The 16541-nt window shown below is 43.9% G+C and overlaps 1 protein-coding gene across 1 annotated transcript in view; it reads left to right on the forward strand.

The window, feature by feature from the left end:
• ZNRF2 (zinc and ring finger 2) overlaps window positions 1–15899 on the forward strand; it is a 45201-nt gene extending 29302 nt beyond the window's left edge. Inside the window, exons 3-5 of the mRNA XM_054385099.1 lie at window positions 12998–13103; window positions 13819–13896; window positions 15880–15899. Of these exons, the coding sequence (XP_054241074.1) occupies window positions 12998–13103; window positions 13819–13876 (164 nt within the window). The 3' untranslated portion in view covers window positions 13877–13896; window positions 15880–15899. The remainder of the gene's footprint in view (window positions 1–12997; window positions 13104–13818; window positions 13897–15879) is intronic.
• The last annotated feature ends 642 nt before the right edge of the window (window positions 15900–16541 follow it).

Here is a 16541-nt window from a genome sequence, read left to right on the forward strand (position 1 = left end):
CAAATTCAATGTGCTCTTCTGGCAGTGCCCTTTGTCTTCTGAGGCGTCCTCACACCAAGCACAGCCAGCCAAATATTCCCATGCTCTTCAGCCAAATTCAGAGCAACCTGGGCCAGGTTGAAAGAGCAACTGATGTAGGTTAGCAAGGCTGCAAAGCAGGGCTTTGTCGGAAGGGTTTAAGTACACTGTCTGTTGTAAATAAGTTTGAGGTATTTGGTTAAGTTTTGTGAGGAAGGAGAAATGCTGGTGCTGCTGCCACAGACTGAGGGCTGCCTGTGAGCTGCAGTCTGTATGAGCAGTACCTCTGCCAGAGGAGCTGTTGACAGCTCAGTGACAGCCATAACACACACATCTTGATCAAAAGTAAAGACCTGAAGATTGGCAGGAGTCACCCAGAGGACTAAATAAAACTATTTTGGAAGCATTCTTTGTGAATGGGACTGACCTAATTTTTTCTAACATAATATGTTATAAGCTTTCTTGATTGTGGCCATTTCAGTATCTTTGGAGCAAGCTGCTTGTGCTTGAACAACTATTGCTCAGTGGAAGGGAAAAAAAAAACCAGCATATCTTAACCTAATGTTTGGACTACCAAAATCCATGATTCTGGTAGTTCTGCCCACTGCAGTGATTCAATTTCCTTGGTCACTTCTGTACACAAAAATGGGAGAGTGTTTTGCTCAGCAAGGCTGACCCTGACAACCCAGACTCAAAATTCAGTCTGGATTGAAAAGAATTGCTACCTTCAAGTTCACTTCTCTGCCAGGCTTCTTGAGATCATAGACTGAAAGACCTTGCAAAAGGGCATCTTGCCAGTCTGCCTAGAAAAGATTAAGCCTTCCTCCTTGTCCTCATCCTTTAATAGGACTAGACTTTCAGCAAAGCAGTGCAGGGCAAATCAGTTCTTTCATTCCAAAGTATAAAATTCTCCATAGAATTTCTCGCTTCTTCCATTTTTGGAGTTTGCCAGGATTCTGCCCTAGCTGGTTCTGTGCTGTATCCTCAGGGTTGCTGGGGAGGGAGAAGAGCATACTTCCTAAGGTAGTACACAGATATTCTGTGCTTGCAGTTGAAATAATGACACTTACTCTTGTTGTGATCTTATGTACTCCTGAACATCCTGCAGAGTACATAGGAGGTTGATTCATTTTCCCTGATGCTTTCAAACTGTTTTCCTCAGTAGCTCATGAAAATAATTAGAATTGTTGAACATCTGTTGAACTTTGAGATTTTGCTCAACGTGGCAACAGAAAAACACTGCTGTAGTAACTAAAATTCTTATGTCAGACATTTACACTGCTGTTAGTCTGCGAGTTGGTATGATGCCAGACTTTTCACAGCCTGTCTTGGAAATAATTGTTACGATTTTAACGAGGGAAACTGTGTTTTAAGAACTTGATTAAAATATAGGGATTAGTTTGTACTTTCCTCCCTTTGGAGTTGGTGACATTTCAGCAAGGAGAGAACCTTCACTGGTGTTGACTAGTGTAGGCTGTGGATAGCCACTCATCCAAACCAGACTGCCAAGAGGAACAATGGCAAACTCTAATCCTTCCACCCTGCTACTCAGTAAAGCTGTATTCCCTTCCACTCATTGCAAGTCTCGTCAGCAGTTTTTGGTACCTCACAGAAGAGCATCACTTCAAGAGCAATCTTTTATTGTTTGGGTTTTTTGGGAGGGAGGTTGTTCAGAAATGCTGACAAATGTAATTAAATAAAACCACCCTCAAGTTCAGCGTGTGCCTGCCTCCTGAAAGGGGGGTAGGACCTGCTTTGGTGACCCCTTTTCATCCTCAGTCAGTGGTTGAGTCAGTCTGTGATAGCATGGAGTTGCAGCACTTTTAGTGGCTAAAGGCTCTTACCTTTCTTCCACCTCCTCAAACTCATCCCTCTGTTATGGAGTATGAAAAGGAAGCTGTTCATTCCTAATGGTGTGGCTGCACAGAAAGCTCCTGAAACAGGAGCACAGTGTATCTGAGAAGGAAGTGCTTCAAATGTCTGAACAGCAGTTCCTGGAACTGCAGTGTGCCCCTATTGATCTAAAAATGCCACACTATGATACAATCTTGCAGGTTCGGTGGTGGTGGTTGAGGTACCAATGTTGCTTTCGTTTGGTATTTTGTGCAAGAGCAAGGGAGGCATAGATTTGTAAGGAAGCCACAGCAGCTCACTGCCATGGTTCCAGCTGGGATGCTCAAGAGATTATCCTGACTTTTCTTGCTGTGATGCAATAAAGTCACCATGCTTGGATCCTGCCGGGGAGGACACGCTGCTGAGATCACATCCATTTATATCTTAAACTGTTCTCTGATTCCTTGTGAATGCAACTTAGACTTTTCAGGAACCTTTAAGGAGAAGGATATTTGGTGGGTGATTCTCTACATATTTTCCCTTGAGCCAGGCCTGACTCTGATAGACTGAACTTCCTGAGAGTCACTCCTGCAGAAGAGAAGCTCCGAGGAGACATTATGGAGACCTTGCAGTATCTTAAGGGGGCCTACAAGAAAGCTGGTGAAGAACTTTTTAGGGTGTTGGGTAGTGATAGGACAAGGGAGAATGGATCCAAACTAGAGGAGGGGAGATTTAGATTAGGCATTAGGAAGAAGTTCTTCACCATAAAGATGGTGAGACACTGGAAGAGGCTGCCCAGGGAGGTGGTAGAAACCTCATCCCTGGAGGTTTTTAAGAACAGGCTGGATGTGGCTCTGGGCAACCTGATCCAGTGTGAGGTGTCCCTGCCCATGGCAAGATGATCCTTGGGGTCCCATCCAACTCTGACAATTCTGTGATTCTGTGAAAATAGCTTCAGTGTCACCTCATACTGAATTCAGTTTTGAGAGTGAGACAACAGAGGCCTTTTTTTTTCCTCAGCACTCTGGAATTGCATACATGTGCCACAGGAATATTTTGTGTGCAGCAGTGGATAAATACAGTAAAGCTTTTGACAACCATAAAACAAGCCTGCTTGTTTCTGAAAGAAGTAGAGAAACCAGAATCATTCACGTGCTGAAAGCTCAAGTTGTTGCTTTTCCTTATGGGCTGCTCCTGTGCTCGGCAGCTGCTGCTGCTGTCTTGCTTGGGTACTGAGAGCATGCAAGTCAAGTGACAATTCTTGCCCTAGAAAACAACAGACACACCTGTGAGGCGGTGCTGCAAAGAACATCTGCAAGGGACAGGAGGAGTGATTCAGCTGGGGTGAGAAGAGGACTCAAAGCCTTGCTGCTCTGCCTGTGTCGCTGTGTTTCTCTTACATAATGGCAGCGCAGTGCTGCATGCGGTGGAGAGCTGAGGGACTGTGACTCTGCACCATGTGATGAAGGCAGACAGGAGCTACCTTCCATGTCTTACACTTAATCAGTCTTTAGCTTCGAGAGGTCATTCAGAGGATGCCATAAATCGTGTCTGCAACTGCTGCAGTCTTGTGACTGCTGGGAATTTAGCTTCAGGGGAAATAACGTTCCTGGTTTGTGTGGGAATTCTGCAGGCTTTAAAGCTGTTACCTCTGAAACCTTGAGATTTTACTCAGCTGTTTAGCAGCAAGCTGACTTGTTTTTTGCAGTTTCCTAGTGGAAATGACCCCCTTGAAACTACAGAGCTTTTCCTGCTCTTATAGAACAGGTTTGATTGGATGAATTTTCAAATAAAAGTACTTGAAATCTTGAGGTTTTTAAAGATAAATACCAGACTACATCTGACTGAGACTGGGTGATCTGTGTAGGAATTTCATGGTATTTCCTTCTCTAAATTCCTCACTGTTTTGCAGGAACTCAACTAGATTATTCACAGATCAGGACCTTTTTTTCCTAAAGAAATATAAAAGAATAGGAGACACTCCCTCTTGCTCAGAAACTGCCCCAGGAGCAGAGCAATTGAAAGTATTGCCCGAAATGGCATTTGTCATTTATTGTTTCTTCAGATTAAAATCTTGCTTTAGAACCTGATAGCTTTTGATTACTTCAGAAATCTTGTGCTTCTGAGTTTCAGACTCGGCCCTTCAGTGACAAATGAAGTCAGTCCAGCTTCTGCAGGGAGTTTCTGTGGTAGAACAAGTCAACTCGTCAGAAACAAGCTGGGTGAAAACACTTAATGTGGTAGAGTACTCTCACTTCTAACCTGTTAGTGATATGCTGAGGGGCAATGGTTTGAAATGAGAGCAAAGCAGATTTAGATTGGATGTTAGGAGCAAGTTCTGCACCATGAAGGTGCTGGAACACTGTAACAGGTTGCCCAGAGAGGTGGATGAGGCCCCATCCCTGAAGATATTCAAGTTGAGGCTGGAGAAGGCTCTGAACAAATTGATCTAGTGGAGGATGTCCTTGTTGACTGAGGGGGTTTGGACTAGATGACATTTGGGGGTCACTTCCAACCCAAACCATTCTGTCATCCTATGATTCTGACTGCTTATACCAGAGAAAAGATGAGTAGTTGTTAGTACTCTTACAAGATCCACTGATTCTAGAAAAGGCCCTCCTCTGGACTCGATCCAACAGCTCTGTGTCCTCCTTGTGATGGGGACACCAGAACTGGATGCAGTAGTCAAGGTAGGGTCTTACCAGAGCAGAGTAAAGGGGCAGAATCCCCCTGCTGGCCACACTCCTCTTGATTGTGTTTGCTCTAAAGTATAAAGGGAAGTTTATTGGTGTTTTTATTTATTTGTTTATTTTCCCCCTTGAAATTAGAGACCCGTCTACTTGTGTCTTTCTGGGATAGTAAGCACACTGTGGTACCTGTTAGTATTAGAAGTGCTCTGTCTCTGTGCTTGCCAGGATAAATTGTAACACTGGATTATGGCTTACTGCAGAGTAGAAAAACTGAGATAACTTTGAAAACTCTGAGTCAATGTTTGATGTTATCAGAACTTTTTGCATTTGGGCATGGTTTGCATTACACCTATAATTGCATCTAAAACAGGAATAGCTTGTAAAAAGCAGTCTGTCTGCTGAGAACAGAAAAGACAGACAAGTAACAATTAGGCAGTGATTTATATCCCTGTCCTACGTATGCATGTTGACACCAGGCATTCAGTTTTCACTTGGAAAAGGCTGATCTTGAGCCTGCTGGGAGAAGCACCCTGTAGGCCTGGCACCTGGCAGGGGGGTTGGTAAGCCAGACTTTGGCACACTGAATTTTGGCAGTAGTGCTTTCATTGTGTGCTGCTCAGTAATGTATCTCGTCGTTCCTAACAATAGCATCTTAGTCAGCCACACCTGTTTCTTCTCCTCCTGTTCTGAGCTTAGGCTCATAGCTTCATCTTTCATGCCATCTTCTTTAGTGCTCCCTATGCGTTCATTCTGCTTTAGATCAAACTCCTCTGCAAGCTTGCACAGAAAGGAGTCAGTTGGCCAATGTTAAAAGACTGGAAAAAAGACTTGGCAAAGCCCATTGTGCTCAGGGCACCTGTAGGAAGCCTGGAATAGGAACTTGGAAAAGGACAAAGTGAACAAAACACTGAATCAAATCCCGTGTCCAGCTTCAAAACAATCCACCATTAGAGTATAGCTGGTGTTCCCCAGAACAGCTGGCTGCATCTGAGCTGCTCTTCATGCCTCCCTCCCTGCCTGTTCTTTGGGGACACTATTGTCCAGCTCTTCCACAAAAGTTTTTAATTCACTCACTTCACCTATGTTGTGTTAGATGAGAGTTTTCCTGCATTTCATTAGGCCAGCGTGTGCCCATCATGCTCTTAATTCGTTGCAGACCATTACTAGAACGAAACTTCTCAGCTGAAAATCATTGCAAAGCAATTTCTCTGGCTTCTGACCATAGTTCCAGTCATGGTGAATGGCTGAAGCTTTGCCATTTGGAAAAGCTGCTCTGCAATCTTTCTGCTCTCTTTTCCTGTTGGGATTAAGTGTAGCCAGTTTAAAAAGCTGCTAAAGTAAGAGGGATTAGGGATTTCCTAACCTCAGTGAGGATTCTTTTGTACAGTCACACCAACATCCTGCACTTGCAAGATGGTTTCCAATTTAGATTTTTCCTTCAGCTTGATCAGAGACAACTGTCTTCTGTTGTAGCTACTCTGCCACATCCAGGCTCTGCTGTATTTTCCCAGCCTTAGTGAATGCTGTTGATGATTGCACCCATGTAGAGTTTGCATCACAGGCATCATAGCTGCCTTCCTTCTGCCCATAAAGCTGTTTGAAGAGAACTGTGTCTTCAATGATAGGTGAAAGGAATTCTTCACCCTCCTCCTGACCACAGTGCTATCTTTTCTTCATTAAATCATTAACTCAGATTCCCAAGTGATTTACTACCAGAAGAATCATCTGCAGATAATCCTCTTGGGGTTCATGTCTGGTTGGTTGTGGTGGGAGGTTTTTTGGTTTGCTTTTGTTTTATTGTTACTGGGTTTTAACCTTGGATAAAGAAGTCATCTGCTATGCAAGGCAAGCTGGACTTCAGGCTTCTCTCTCTTTTTTTGAGTGTGTCTTTGTGGAGACAAGACTTAATTTCTGCCTGTTGCTCTGGAAACGATGGCTCAGACTGAATCTCTGACTTACAGCCCCAAGTTCTCAACAGATCTGAATTTTTCATCCATTTTAGCAATTTCTTAGTGTTGGTACAGAAACTAGCCCTTAAATAATTTGCTTTGTTTCACTCCTCAAAGATAAGAGTTGCTTAGCAAAGAGTAAAAAAGGTAAAAAAAAAATCTGCATGCATGGATCCCGTACTGGTGATATTCTTTGTGGCCCACTGCTGCAAGATTCCTTCATCCCAGATGCCTGTAGGAAGCAATCCTCTCTAACTGCAGCAGACTCTATCAGGGTTACATGCTGGTTACCCCTGGCTATTTACTCAAGCACTGCTCCTTTCCTAGCATATTGGTGGTGTAAAATCCACTTTGATGGGCAAACTGAGCCTTGAGAAGGGTAATGATTCTTATATGGAGCTGAGGGGGAGGTATTCCCCAAGTGACAGTTCCTTCCACTCTTCCCTAAGGAATCTTACTTGCTGGTGTTTTGTTTCTTGTGGGATTGCCCCTTTATGTGCTACTTTTGATTTGACTCCTGGCATGGAAGGTTAATACCCAATAACCTGAGAGCTCATTTAATGTTGATTAAACCCAAGGAAACAGCCTAAAAGCAGCTTCCTTCTTCCATAAGCTGCAACAAGCAGCTTTTGTTTCAAGGGGTCTGGTGCATGGGATGTACTCCATTGGTGGTGGGGTTTCATGGTGAGACACTAGCTTGGTAGTGCTGCATTCAAGGCTTTTTTGCCCAGTTGCCTTCTGATGAGATAGTATTTAGGAGTATTTTAATCTCCCAGGAGCAGTGTTTCTGAAGAGAGATGGGGAAGCCTTAGGACAAACACAGCACGCCAAGGAATGCTGTTGGAGAGCAATTTACCCCTTGAGTCATATGAACCAAAAGTACACAGCAGTTCAGTTGGAGTGGGGTCTTCATGCAGGATGGGTAAGGCTGGCACAAAGTCTCTTCACATCATGTTCTGAAGGATGAGATGTTTATTTGTGGCTGGTTTGTGAACAGGTGCAGCTCTTTGGCCCATAGGTGGAGTAAAATTTGACAGTTTAAGGATGTGGTACTTCACCTGTGGTGAATGGAAGTTAGCTTCAGAAGTCAGTGCAACAGGTGAAAGTTGTTTGGCTGTCTTTAGATGAAACCGTCTCAAGGGCATCTCATACTGCAAGCAGACTGATTAAACACAAGCTGGGAAGACAGCATCTTAAGCAGAAGTTTCAGAGCAAATCAGATGATTGCCTCTGCATGGAGAGCAGATCTTAAGTCACTGTGGGAATTTGCAGTCACTCTGGCAATGAATCTCAGGACAGGAGCACAAGAAGTTTCATGTCCAACTGAGTTGAAGGATTTTATTTTGTATGAGTAAGTTTTTCACCCCAGTGCTTTCTCCTGGAAGTGAAGGCTGGTCAAGATGGCATGGGAGCAGCTGTGGATGTTGTTGCTAGGAAGTGAGGAGCTTTATTCAGAGACTACTTGGCCTTTTCTCTTCACTGGGCATCCTGGGATACAAACTTCATGACATTGCATGAAAGCTGTGTTATTTAAACTTGGGTTTTAACATTTGCTTTTGCAGAACTCCAGCTTGTTCTAGGGTTCTATCTTAAAGTTGCAAGCAGATTTCCAGTGAGGCAAACCTCTTTACAAAAGTGCATGAATCCCTCTCCCTTCTATATAATTTATTTTACCTAATTAGAATTGTATCCATACAGTTAGGACTATACAGGCTTTTATACTCATCCTGCTCCCTAAACTATGTCTCTGTTGCTACTGTTTTAGTTTATATATGTATTAAAGAAACAAGAGGGTTTTTTTTTTCTCTACCACACACCTGATCCTTATCTGTCTGAAGAGGAAGCATCTAGCTGTTTCTCAGAATTAGATTCTAAAAGCTGAGAATGTCCCACAAAAAGCTAAATCCAGCTTTTTAAACATTGGGTTTGCTGAGAAACAAAAATTCTGCAGGCACCTCTTGCTAGCTGGTGCTGTGATACCAGCATTGCCACTCGGCCCTTGCTCTGCAAATGTCTCTCCTGGGTGATTTTCACTATGCTCTGTGTGCTCCCTCCCCTTTACTTTGTGGTTTGAGAAGAAGGAGCCCTGAAGACTGTAGGCATTGTTTGTGCAGAAAGTCTTTCATGCTGGGGATGTTTGCATATAGATACCTCAGTCTTGGACCAACTCTGAGCAGGGTGAGAGGGAAGGGGAAATGAGGATAACACTGACCTCTGGATAGGAAATTGTGATGGGGCTGCTGTGTTGCAGGGGGTGAGGAGTGAGATGACAGCCAACATCCTCCCCAAGTTCATCAAATACTTTGTCAGTATTAGAGGAAGTCTCATGTTTGTTGTAGCTGGTTGCTTTGCTTTAGAGAGGTTATGCTTTTGTTACATTGTGGTGGGAAAGGATTTCTTCAGTTTCTTCAGTTCTAGGTAGTTCCATGTGAGCTGTGCAGTGGTATTCGGGGTTGTTGTGTCTGTCAGAAGTGTACAGAAAGTTGCAATGTGCTTGTTTGGTTAGCATGTGGGTGTTTAGTTTTTCCAACAGTATAGAAGGGAATTGGGATTGAAGATAGACAGCAGAGATGAATTCTGAATTTCCATGTGCTCAGCATTCTGGTATTGTGAATCCTGAAAACCACTTGTCTGTGGCTCAAGTGAAAACACCAGATGTTAAAAAAGCCCTTCCCTCTGGTGTCTTATCTAAAGGAGATTGCTTGTATTAGAGCAATAAGAAATGTTTCTGGTCAGGAATCCACTGCTGCTTCAGAAGGGCCTTTTAAGAGGGCATGTTACTTGCTGAAGGCAGTGCAAGTTTAACTCCTGGCTGTGAATCAGAGAAGCATAGAATCATCATCTCCCCTTCCCTTTAGGTAATGCATTCATGTGAACGTTGTGATAGCACTGATGAAATCTCAAACCCTTTTGGGTTTGGGTTTTTGGGTTTGGTGTGGTTTGTTTTTTTTGAAAGAGAAGAGAGAAAAATAGTTATAGGTATCTGCTGAATCATTCTGCTGCAGGAAAATCTGGGAACAAAAGGCTTGTCCTGGCTGCAGTGGTTCAGTGTAAAATGATTTACACATTTTTCCATATCAGATGTGTTTAAAGGCTGGTGTCAAATGGCCTTAAACTGGCTTTGTCTGGTGCTAAGCCAGTGTGGGTGCAGGAGAGTGCGGTATGAGACAAGAACAGAACACAGCATGACCAGATCTGTGTCTCACAGGTTGTTTCGCTCCCTCTTCTTGATCTCAGATGGATTATTTGAATCACCAACTGTGGTGAGAAGGGAGTTGGACCCAAAGTGCCCTAGGTCCACAAAGGATTTGGTTTTGCTGTCGTTGCTCTATGTGTGTTAGCAGTTGTGGGCATAATTACATGGGTTAAAAGTCTTGTGAACATGCAGTGCCAAGCTTCACCTGGGCATTTTTAGCAGTTGGGTACTTTGTACTAATTCCTGCAGTATTTGTGCTCTCCTCTTGCCTGAGAGCCTGGTAGGATCTGTAAGGTTAGCATGAGTAAGTGGGCAATGCCAGCTTGTTATTTCAGAGGCTGGAGAGATTTAAAACCTGTTGACAAAATCTCTTCTGTAGGGCTGGCAGAGCTCCACCATCTTTGTGAGGCCCTGTCCTCTGAGCCATCGCCCCCGTTCACAGCAGCTCCCCTGGCACCACCAGGCACAGCGCCATGGGTGCTGGCCGCTTGCTCTGCAGGGAAGGCCAGGGGTGATGGCAGGGAGGGCAGCAAGCTGCTTGTGCAGCAGGGCTTGTGTTGGCAAGAGGGAACTGAATAGCATTTGGGGAGGGCATGGGAACACTGGAGGGAAGAACACTTAGGGCTGGTGGGAGATACAAATGTTTAAATGGGCATCTTGTCCTAATGTTAGCCCACAGGTGCAGAACCTTGCTCAGCAGGAGCTCAGACCCCATCACTGACTCTGAGTGTGTGATAAGCCAGTCATGTACAGTAGAGAATGATGTGAAAGCAGCTCATAGGAATTTTTTCTCTTCTAAATGGGATCTTTTTTTGGACAGCTTTTTGTCATCAAATCTTGACTAAATGCATGCCTCTTGAGACTGCTAAGTAAGGGATATTGGGATTTGATTCACTGGAGTCATCTTAGTGCCATTTTGGTTTGGGTAGCAGCTGCTGATCTGTTAAGGTGACTCCATGGCAAGGAAAAAAAAAAAAGACTTTTATTAAGTATGTTTCATGTGTGTGATACATGCTTGAATTATTAATGGTGCTTCTTCCTGAAACCTAAGGGTGGGTAGATCTGCTCACAGGGCTTTGGACAAACAGCCTCAGCAGCAGGACAATACTGTCTGGAGAGTCCTTGCCTCCTGTTGTCAGATACTGAAGTGCCTTTTTATTAAAATAAAAAAAAAATGCAGGAGACCAACCCAAACCCCTCCAAGAAGTATTTATCCTTAGCACCCTCTCCTGGGCAAATTCTTAGTGTCAGGATTTTATAAGGACAGATAAGAGCTCTTAAGATCTTTTTTCATTGCTTCAAAATGCCTTGTCTCTTGGATACCTCTAATGTTCTCAGAAGCTTCTGTTAGAGCAAGGGGAGTGATTTCTTATCAATAATGTTCCCATGTGTAAAATGCCTTTAGGTTAATTTTCTTCATTGTGGTGGATTTATATTGCTTATTATTTCATGGTGAATATTTTTCTATGTAACAGTTCACCTCACGTTAGATATTCTTCACAGTGCATTTAGGATAAGCAGTGAATACAGCAGAGACTGAAACAATCCCTGTTTGAGAAACCCAAGTGCCTGCAGGACAGCTTAATGTCATTCAATGGGAAACAAGGCAGGCCTCACTTCACTTTTTGCTGCCATAATAGCTTTTTATTTTCTGCTTATAATTTTCTCTGCATGTGGAGTGCCACAGTGCTGAGTATTGGAGCCACTGGAGAGAACAGCATAGAGCTGGTGGTTGAAAACAATGCTCTGCATAAACAGTTCCATTAGACTGCTTTTGGTCAAGAGGGAGAACCTTTTCCCATGAAGCTGTGGCAGTATGAACACATGGGCTTCACTTGGCCAAGTGTGCACCTTTCTGGCCTGGCAGAGATTGCCAGCTTGGTGGCTACCTGGTCCCTTATTGGAAATTATTTGTGCCCCATGAGGTCACATCTAACTGGGACTTAAGCTGCTTCTGACCAGTGGAGCCTTACATAGAATTACCACGGAATCATAGAGTGGTTCAGGTTGGAGGGGATCTCAGAGCATCTCCTCCAATCCCCCCACCATGGGCAGGGACACCTCTCAACTAGACTCAGCTGTTCAAGGCTTCATCCAGTCTGGCCTTGAACACCCCCAGAGAGGAGGCATCCACAACCTCCCTGGGCAGCCTACTCACCACTCTCCTACTGAAGAACTTCTTCCTCAGATTCAGTCTAACCCTGCTCTGCCTCATCTTCAAACCATTTCCCCTTGTCCTGTCTCTAGACATCCTCATGAAAAGTCCTGTTTCACTTTGTGCCCAGACTGAATTCTGCATCCTATCTTCTGGCTCAGAGAACTGTCCAAGAGAGAAGGTTTTCATTAAAAATATTTTTTTTCCCCAGAACTGTCTGTGTGAAGGCCAGCTCTTGCACATTCCTAGTAACTTTTTTCTTCCTCCTTTGTTATGGGACTTGGTAATGCTGCAAAACCTTCACTATCTGCAGGAATTTAGGATCATTGTAGCTCAACAGCACTGATCTTTCCCTGTTGGATTATTCTTATTGATAACAGTTGCATACTTTACATTGAGGAAAAGGTGGATGTGATGTGGTAGAAAATACTGACATTGTGAGCAGAGGAGGTTGGAGGTGTGAAATACAAGCACAGACAACACTGGCAAAAGAAAGCCAAACATACAGAGGAGAGATGAGTAGGAGTAGAAAAAACAAATGATAGACTAGGTGTTTAGAAGATTAATTACCTCCAGTGTCCTGTCCTACAGTGTCCTACCTACCTACCTAGTTAATTACCTCCAGTATCCTGTCAAAAAAAAAATGATCTTCAGGCTTGAACTTCACCTCCATAGTGAAAACCAAGCAAGTGGAAGAAAGTAGAGCTAGGAAAAAACTTACCCAGCACCAGTTTTCAGAGTCCTGGAGGTGTTATGTCCCACCTTCATGAGGAACCCCGCTCTTGGAGTGAGCAGCACAGTGTGTGTCTGTTGTGGCTGTGTGGTTGAGAGTGCAGCTTTCCAAGGTCAGGTGAGAGCAGCCTCTGTGCTATGGCAGAATATAAACTCCAAAGGAATACTGGCCGTTGATTATTCCAGCCACTCTCCCATACAAAACTTGAGTTGGAGCTATGGCTATGTTCTTCAGGCAAGAAACTGCGTCATAACCATATTTTAATTTGAGCTGCTGAGAAGCCTTCCATTGGGAGTCTGTGATTGATCCCCACCTTGACAGGGCTTTCTCCAGGACAAGCACTACCTTCTGTAGCTGTCCCTGAATACATTGTGTTAGTGGCAGCCTTCTTTTTAACCACTGAATTCTGTGCTCTTTCTTCAGAGGATGTGCTGAGTAAAGATGCTGGGGAGTGTGCAATATGCCTGGAGGAGCTGCAGCAAGGAGATACGATAGCACGGCTGCCTTGTCTCTGCATATATCATAAAGGGCAAGTATTCAGCAGGGTGTGGGGAGGAGTCCAGCAGGTTGCATTTATGGGTAAGGGGCGCTTAAAAGGAGCACTGAAACTTAGCTGCTTTTCACACTAACCCCCCCGCGCCCCCAAACATCAAAGAAACAACAGCAGGAACCCTAATGATGTTTTCTAAATGACATCTTTCTGCATCCCCACCAACATATTTGAAGTAATTTTTACCTTCCATGGTCATCTTTATGCTTGCATGAAAAGCCTACAGGAAAAAAGGGAGGAGGAGTGGACATCCTTTCTGGGGAGCTTGGGGTCTGTTTAATTAACTTCTGTCAAATGCTGGCAGACATGGGTGGGAGAGGGGAGGAACACTTTTAAAACCCATTTCCTATTTGTTTTCATGGCTGTCTGTTACTACATGAAGTAAAACAAGAGTAAAGATGAATCAAGCAAGTGAAGTAAGCAGTGTATAAAAGCAGTAACTCATAAAATGCTTCACATCTGGGAAATGTAACTTTATCAACAAAGAAATCAGTTTCATATCCAACTATTAGTGTGGTTTGGGGGTTATTGAAATTTCCCAGGGATGTTTGTATGCACATATACTTTTTTGCATGATGTCAAATCCTGCTATTCATTGAAATGATGACCAATTAATTTATATTGATATCTTATTGCTCAATGGTACTGAGATACTCATGGCAATTCTTTTTTTCTTTTGTCTTCCATTCAACAGCTGCATAGATGAATGGTTTGAAGTAAATAGATCTTGCCCTGAGCATCCATCAGATTAAGACCAGATTCATGATTTTAGGTAATATATCTTTTTAGACATGTCCATTTCAACAATTAAAAAATCTTAATTACCTGAAATAATTCATTTGTGAATTTGTTACTGACTCAGAACTGCAGGATTGCTCAGTAAGTATTGATGTGTGTTGCAGTATATAAAAGGTTTCTGCATCCTTTACATGCCATGGTCTGAAATGATGGATTCTGGAAAGTGTCAAATCAGTGCCAGTAAGGCATTAACTTTTAAAGAGGTTTTTTTTCTTTCCTGTGGAAATAAAACAAGATGAAGAAAACACAATTTTGTAATTTGCGGTTGTTCCATGAGCGTTTATTTCTGACAGAAAGCTTCTGGAATCACATGAAAAACGTGAAACTAGATATTTGCAAAACCACTTCCATGTTAATGCATTAAGGAATGTTTTAAATACAAAGAATCCTAGAATGGTTTGGGTTGGAAGGGACCTCTAGAGGTCATCCAGTCCAACCCCTCTGCAGTCAGCAGGGACATCCTCCACTAGAGCAGCTTGCTCAGAGCCTTCTTCAGCCTCACCTTCAATATCTCCAGGGATGGAGCCTCAACAACCTCACTGGGCAACCTGTTGCAGCGTTCCAGCACCCTCATGGTGTAGAAGCTGTTCCTCACATCCAATCTTAATCTGCTCTGCTCTCATTTCAGACCATTGCCCCTCATCCTGTGCCTGCAGGCCTTTGCAAACAGTCCCTCTGCAGCCTTCTTGTAGTCCCCTTCAGGTATTGGCCAGCTGCTGTTAGGTCTGCCTGGAGCCTTCTCTTCTGCAGGCTGAACAACCCCAGCTCCCTCAGCCTGTCCTTGTAGCAGAGCTGCTCCAGCCCCTTGATCATTTTCATGGCCCCCCTCTGGACCTTTTCCATCAGGTCCATGTCCTTCCTGTGTTGAGGGCTCCATAGCTGGACACAGCACTGCAGGTAAGGTCTCCCCAGAGCAGAGGGGCAGAATCCCCTCTCTCCATCTCTTGCCAGGCTGCCATTTGCCTTCTGGGCTGCAGGTGCCCATTGGTGGCTCCTGTCCAGCTTCTCTTCCACCAGCACCCTCAAGTCCCTTTCTGCAGGGCTGCTCTCAATCTCATCATCCCCCAGCCTGGATTGATATCTAGGATTGCCCTGACCTAGGTTCAGGGCCTTGCATTTTGCCTTATTGAACCTCATGAGAATTCTCCTCAGCTCTCCTCTTTAGCCTGTTCAGGTCCTTAATAATGGCACCCATCCCATCCTTCAGACTTACCAACCCCACCACTCAGTTTGGTACCATTTGCAAACTTGCAATAACTACAGATTGCTAATATTCTGTGCATCCCATCTTACAGGAGCTCACATTTCTCCGGATCACAGTTTGTGTTCATGATTGCAGAGCTGCAATCAGTGTCCGAAGTTTAAAGGATTGGTTTATTCTTTTATTGGACTACTTCAAAAACTTCATTTTACATTAAAGTACTGCCCCTAAGCATTGCAAAACACACCAACATTCACCAGAAATCTTAGAGAAATGGAGATATATAAAGCTCTGGCTGGTAGCTGAGGCATTGGTTTTGTTGTTCTGATGAAATCTGAAAAGAAATTATCATCTGAAGACTTCATCATGGGCATATATTTGTTAATTTGTTTCATTTTGCTTCAGGAATCTGCATTGCAGTTCCCATTGCAGTGCTGTGCTTGTTGTAGGAGTAGCAGAAGGAAGGGGGAATTGTTTTCACCCCAAGGCAGTGTTAACCAAAATGAATCATCCTATGTTGCCCCCCAGGAAGTGAGCTTTGGAAGAAGCCCACATGCTGTTTCTGAACACATTTGCCTCTGCACATGCTCATGGTTGGCATGTCAAATTTCATTTGCTTTTCTTCACAGCAGAGATGGTGCTAACTGGGGGTTCAGGGAAGAGGGGACGGAAAGCACAGTGGTTGTGCTCCTGCTGTACGTGTTGTGGACTGAAATATCTGAAGCGATGGCACTTTGTCTTCTGCTTTTTCAACAGCTGCTTCCACTGATCAGACAACATAGGAGATGCGAGGTTCCCTTGCTGAGCACAGCATGCCTGCCTTGAGATTTACAGTTCTTTGTGGCTGGAAAAAAGGCAAAGATGGACAGTGGGATGGGAAAAGCACTGTAGACAGCAGTTCCTTGCCAGCAGAGCTTGGTCCACCAAGCACTCATGCAAAGGACACACAGTGCTTTGGAGAATGCTGCACGCTGGGTAACAATCGACTCCCCACAGACATTCCTGACACTCTTTTGTACCTAAGGCCAAAGTTCCTCAATTCAGCCTAACTTGTGGTTCTGTGAAGAAACAGGTTATCGGACATGTTTGCTGCTGCCTCAGGAGTGGAGACCTGAGATCCATGCTGGCTGAGTCCCTGGCAGGAGGATGGCCCTGCTTTGGAGTGGGAACGTTTTCACCTTCTTGTTGGCTGAAGAAGAGTAAATGGCAAATTAAATATAACCTAACAGTGTGACCTTAATTTGCTGATTTCACACTCTGGTTTCTGTTGTTCTCTTTTTTCAAGAACAAAAACCAACTCTGCATAGGAATATGAGATTTCCAAACTTTCTAACTAAACCTTTGTCACAATGCAATCCAAAGAGTGAAACCAAGGCAGGTAACTGATTTATATCCATCACGCTAGAGGTTGAAATCTG

The sequence above is a fragment of the Indicator indicator genome, chromosome 11, assembly GCF_027791375.1.
Source record: "Indicator indicator isolate 239-I01 chromosome 11, UM_Iind_1.1, whole genome shotgun sequence".
NCBI classification, from domain to species: Eukaryota; Metazoa; Chordata; class Aves; order Piciformes; family Indicatoridae; genus Indicator; species Indicator indicator.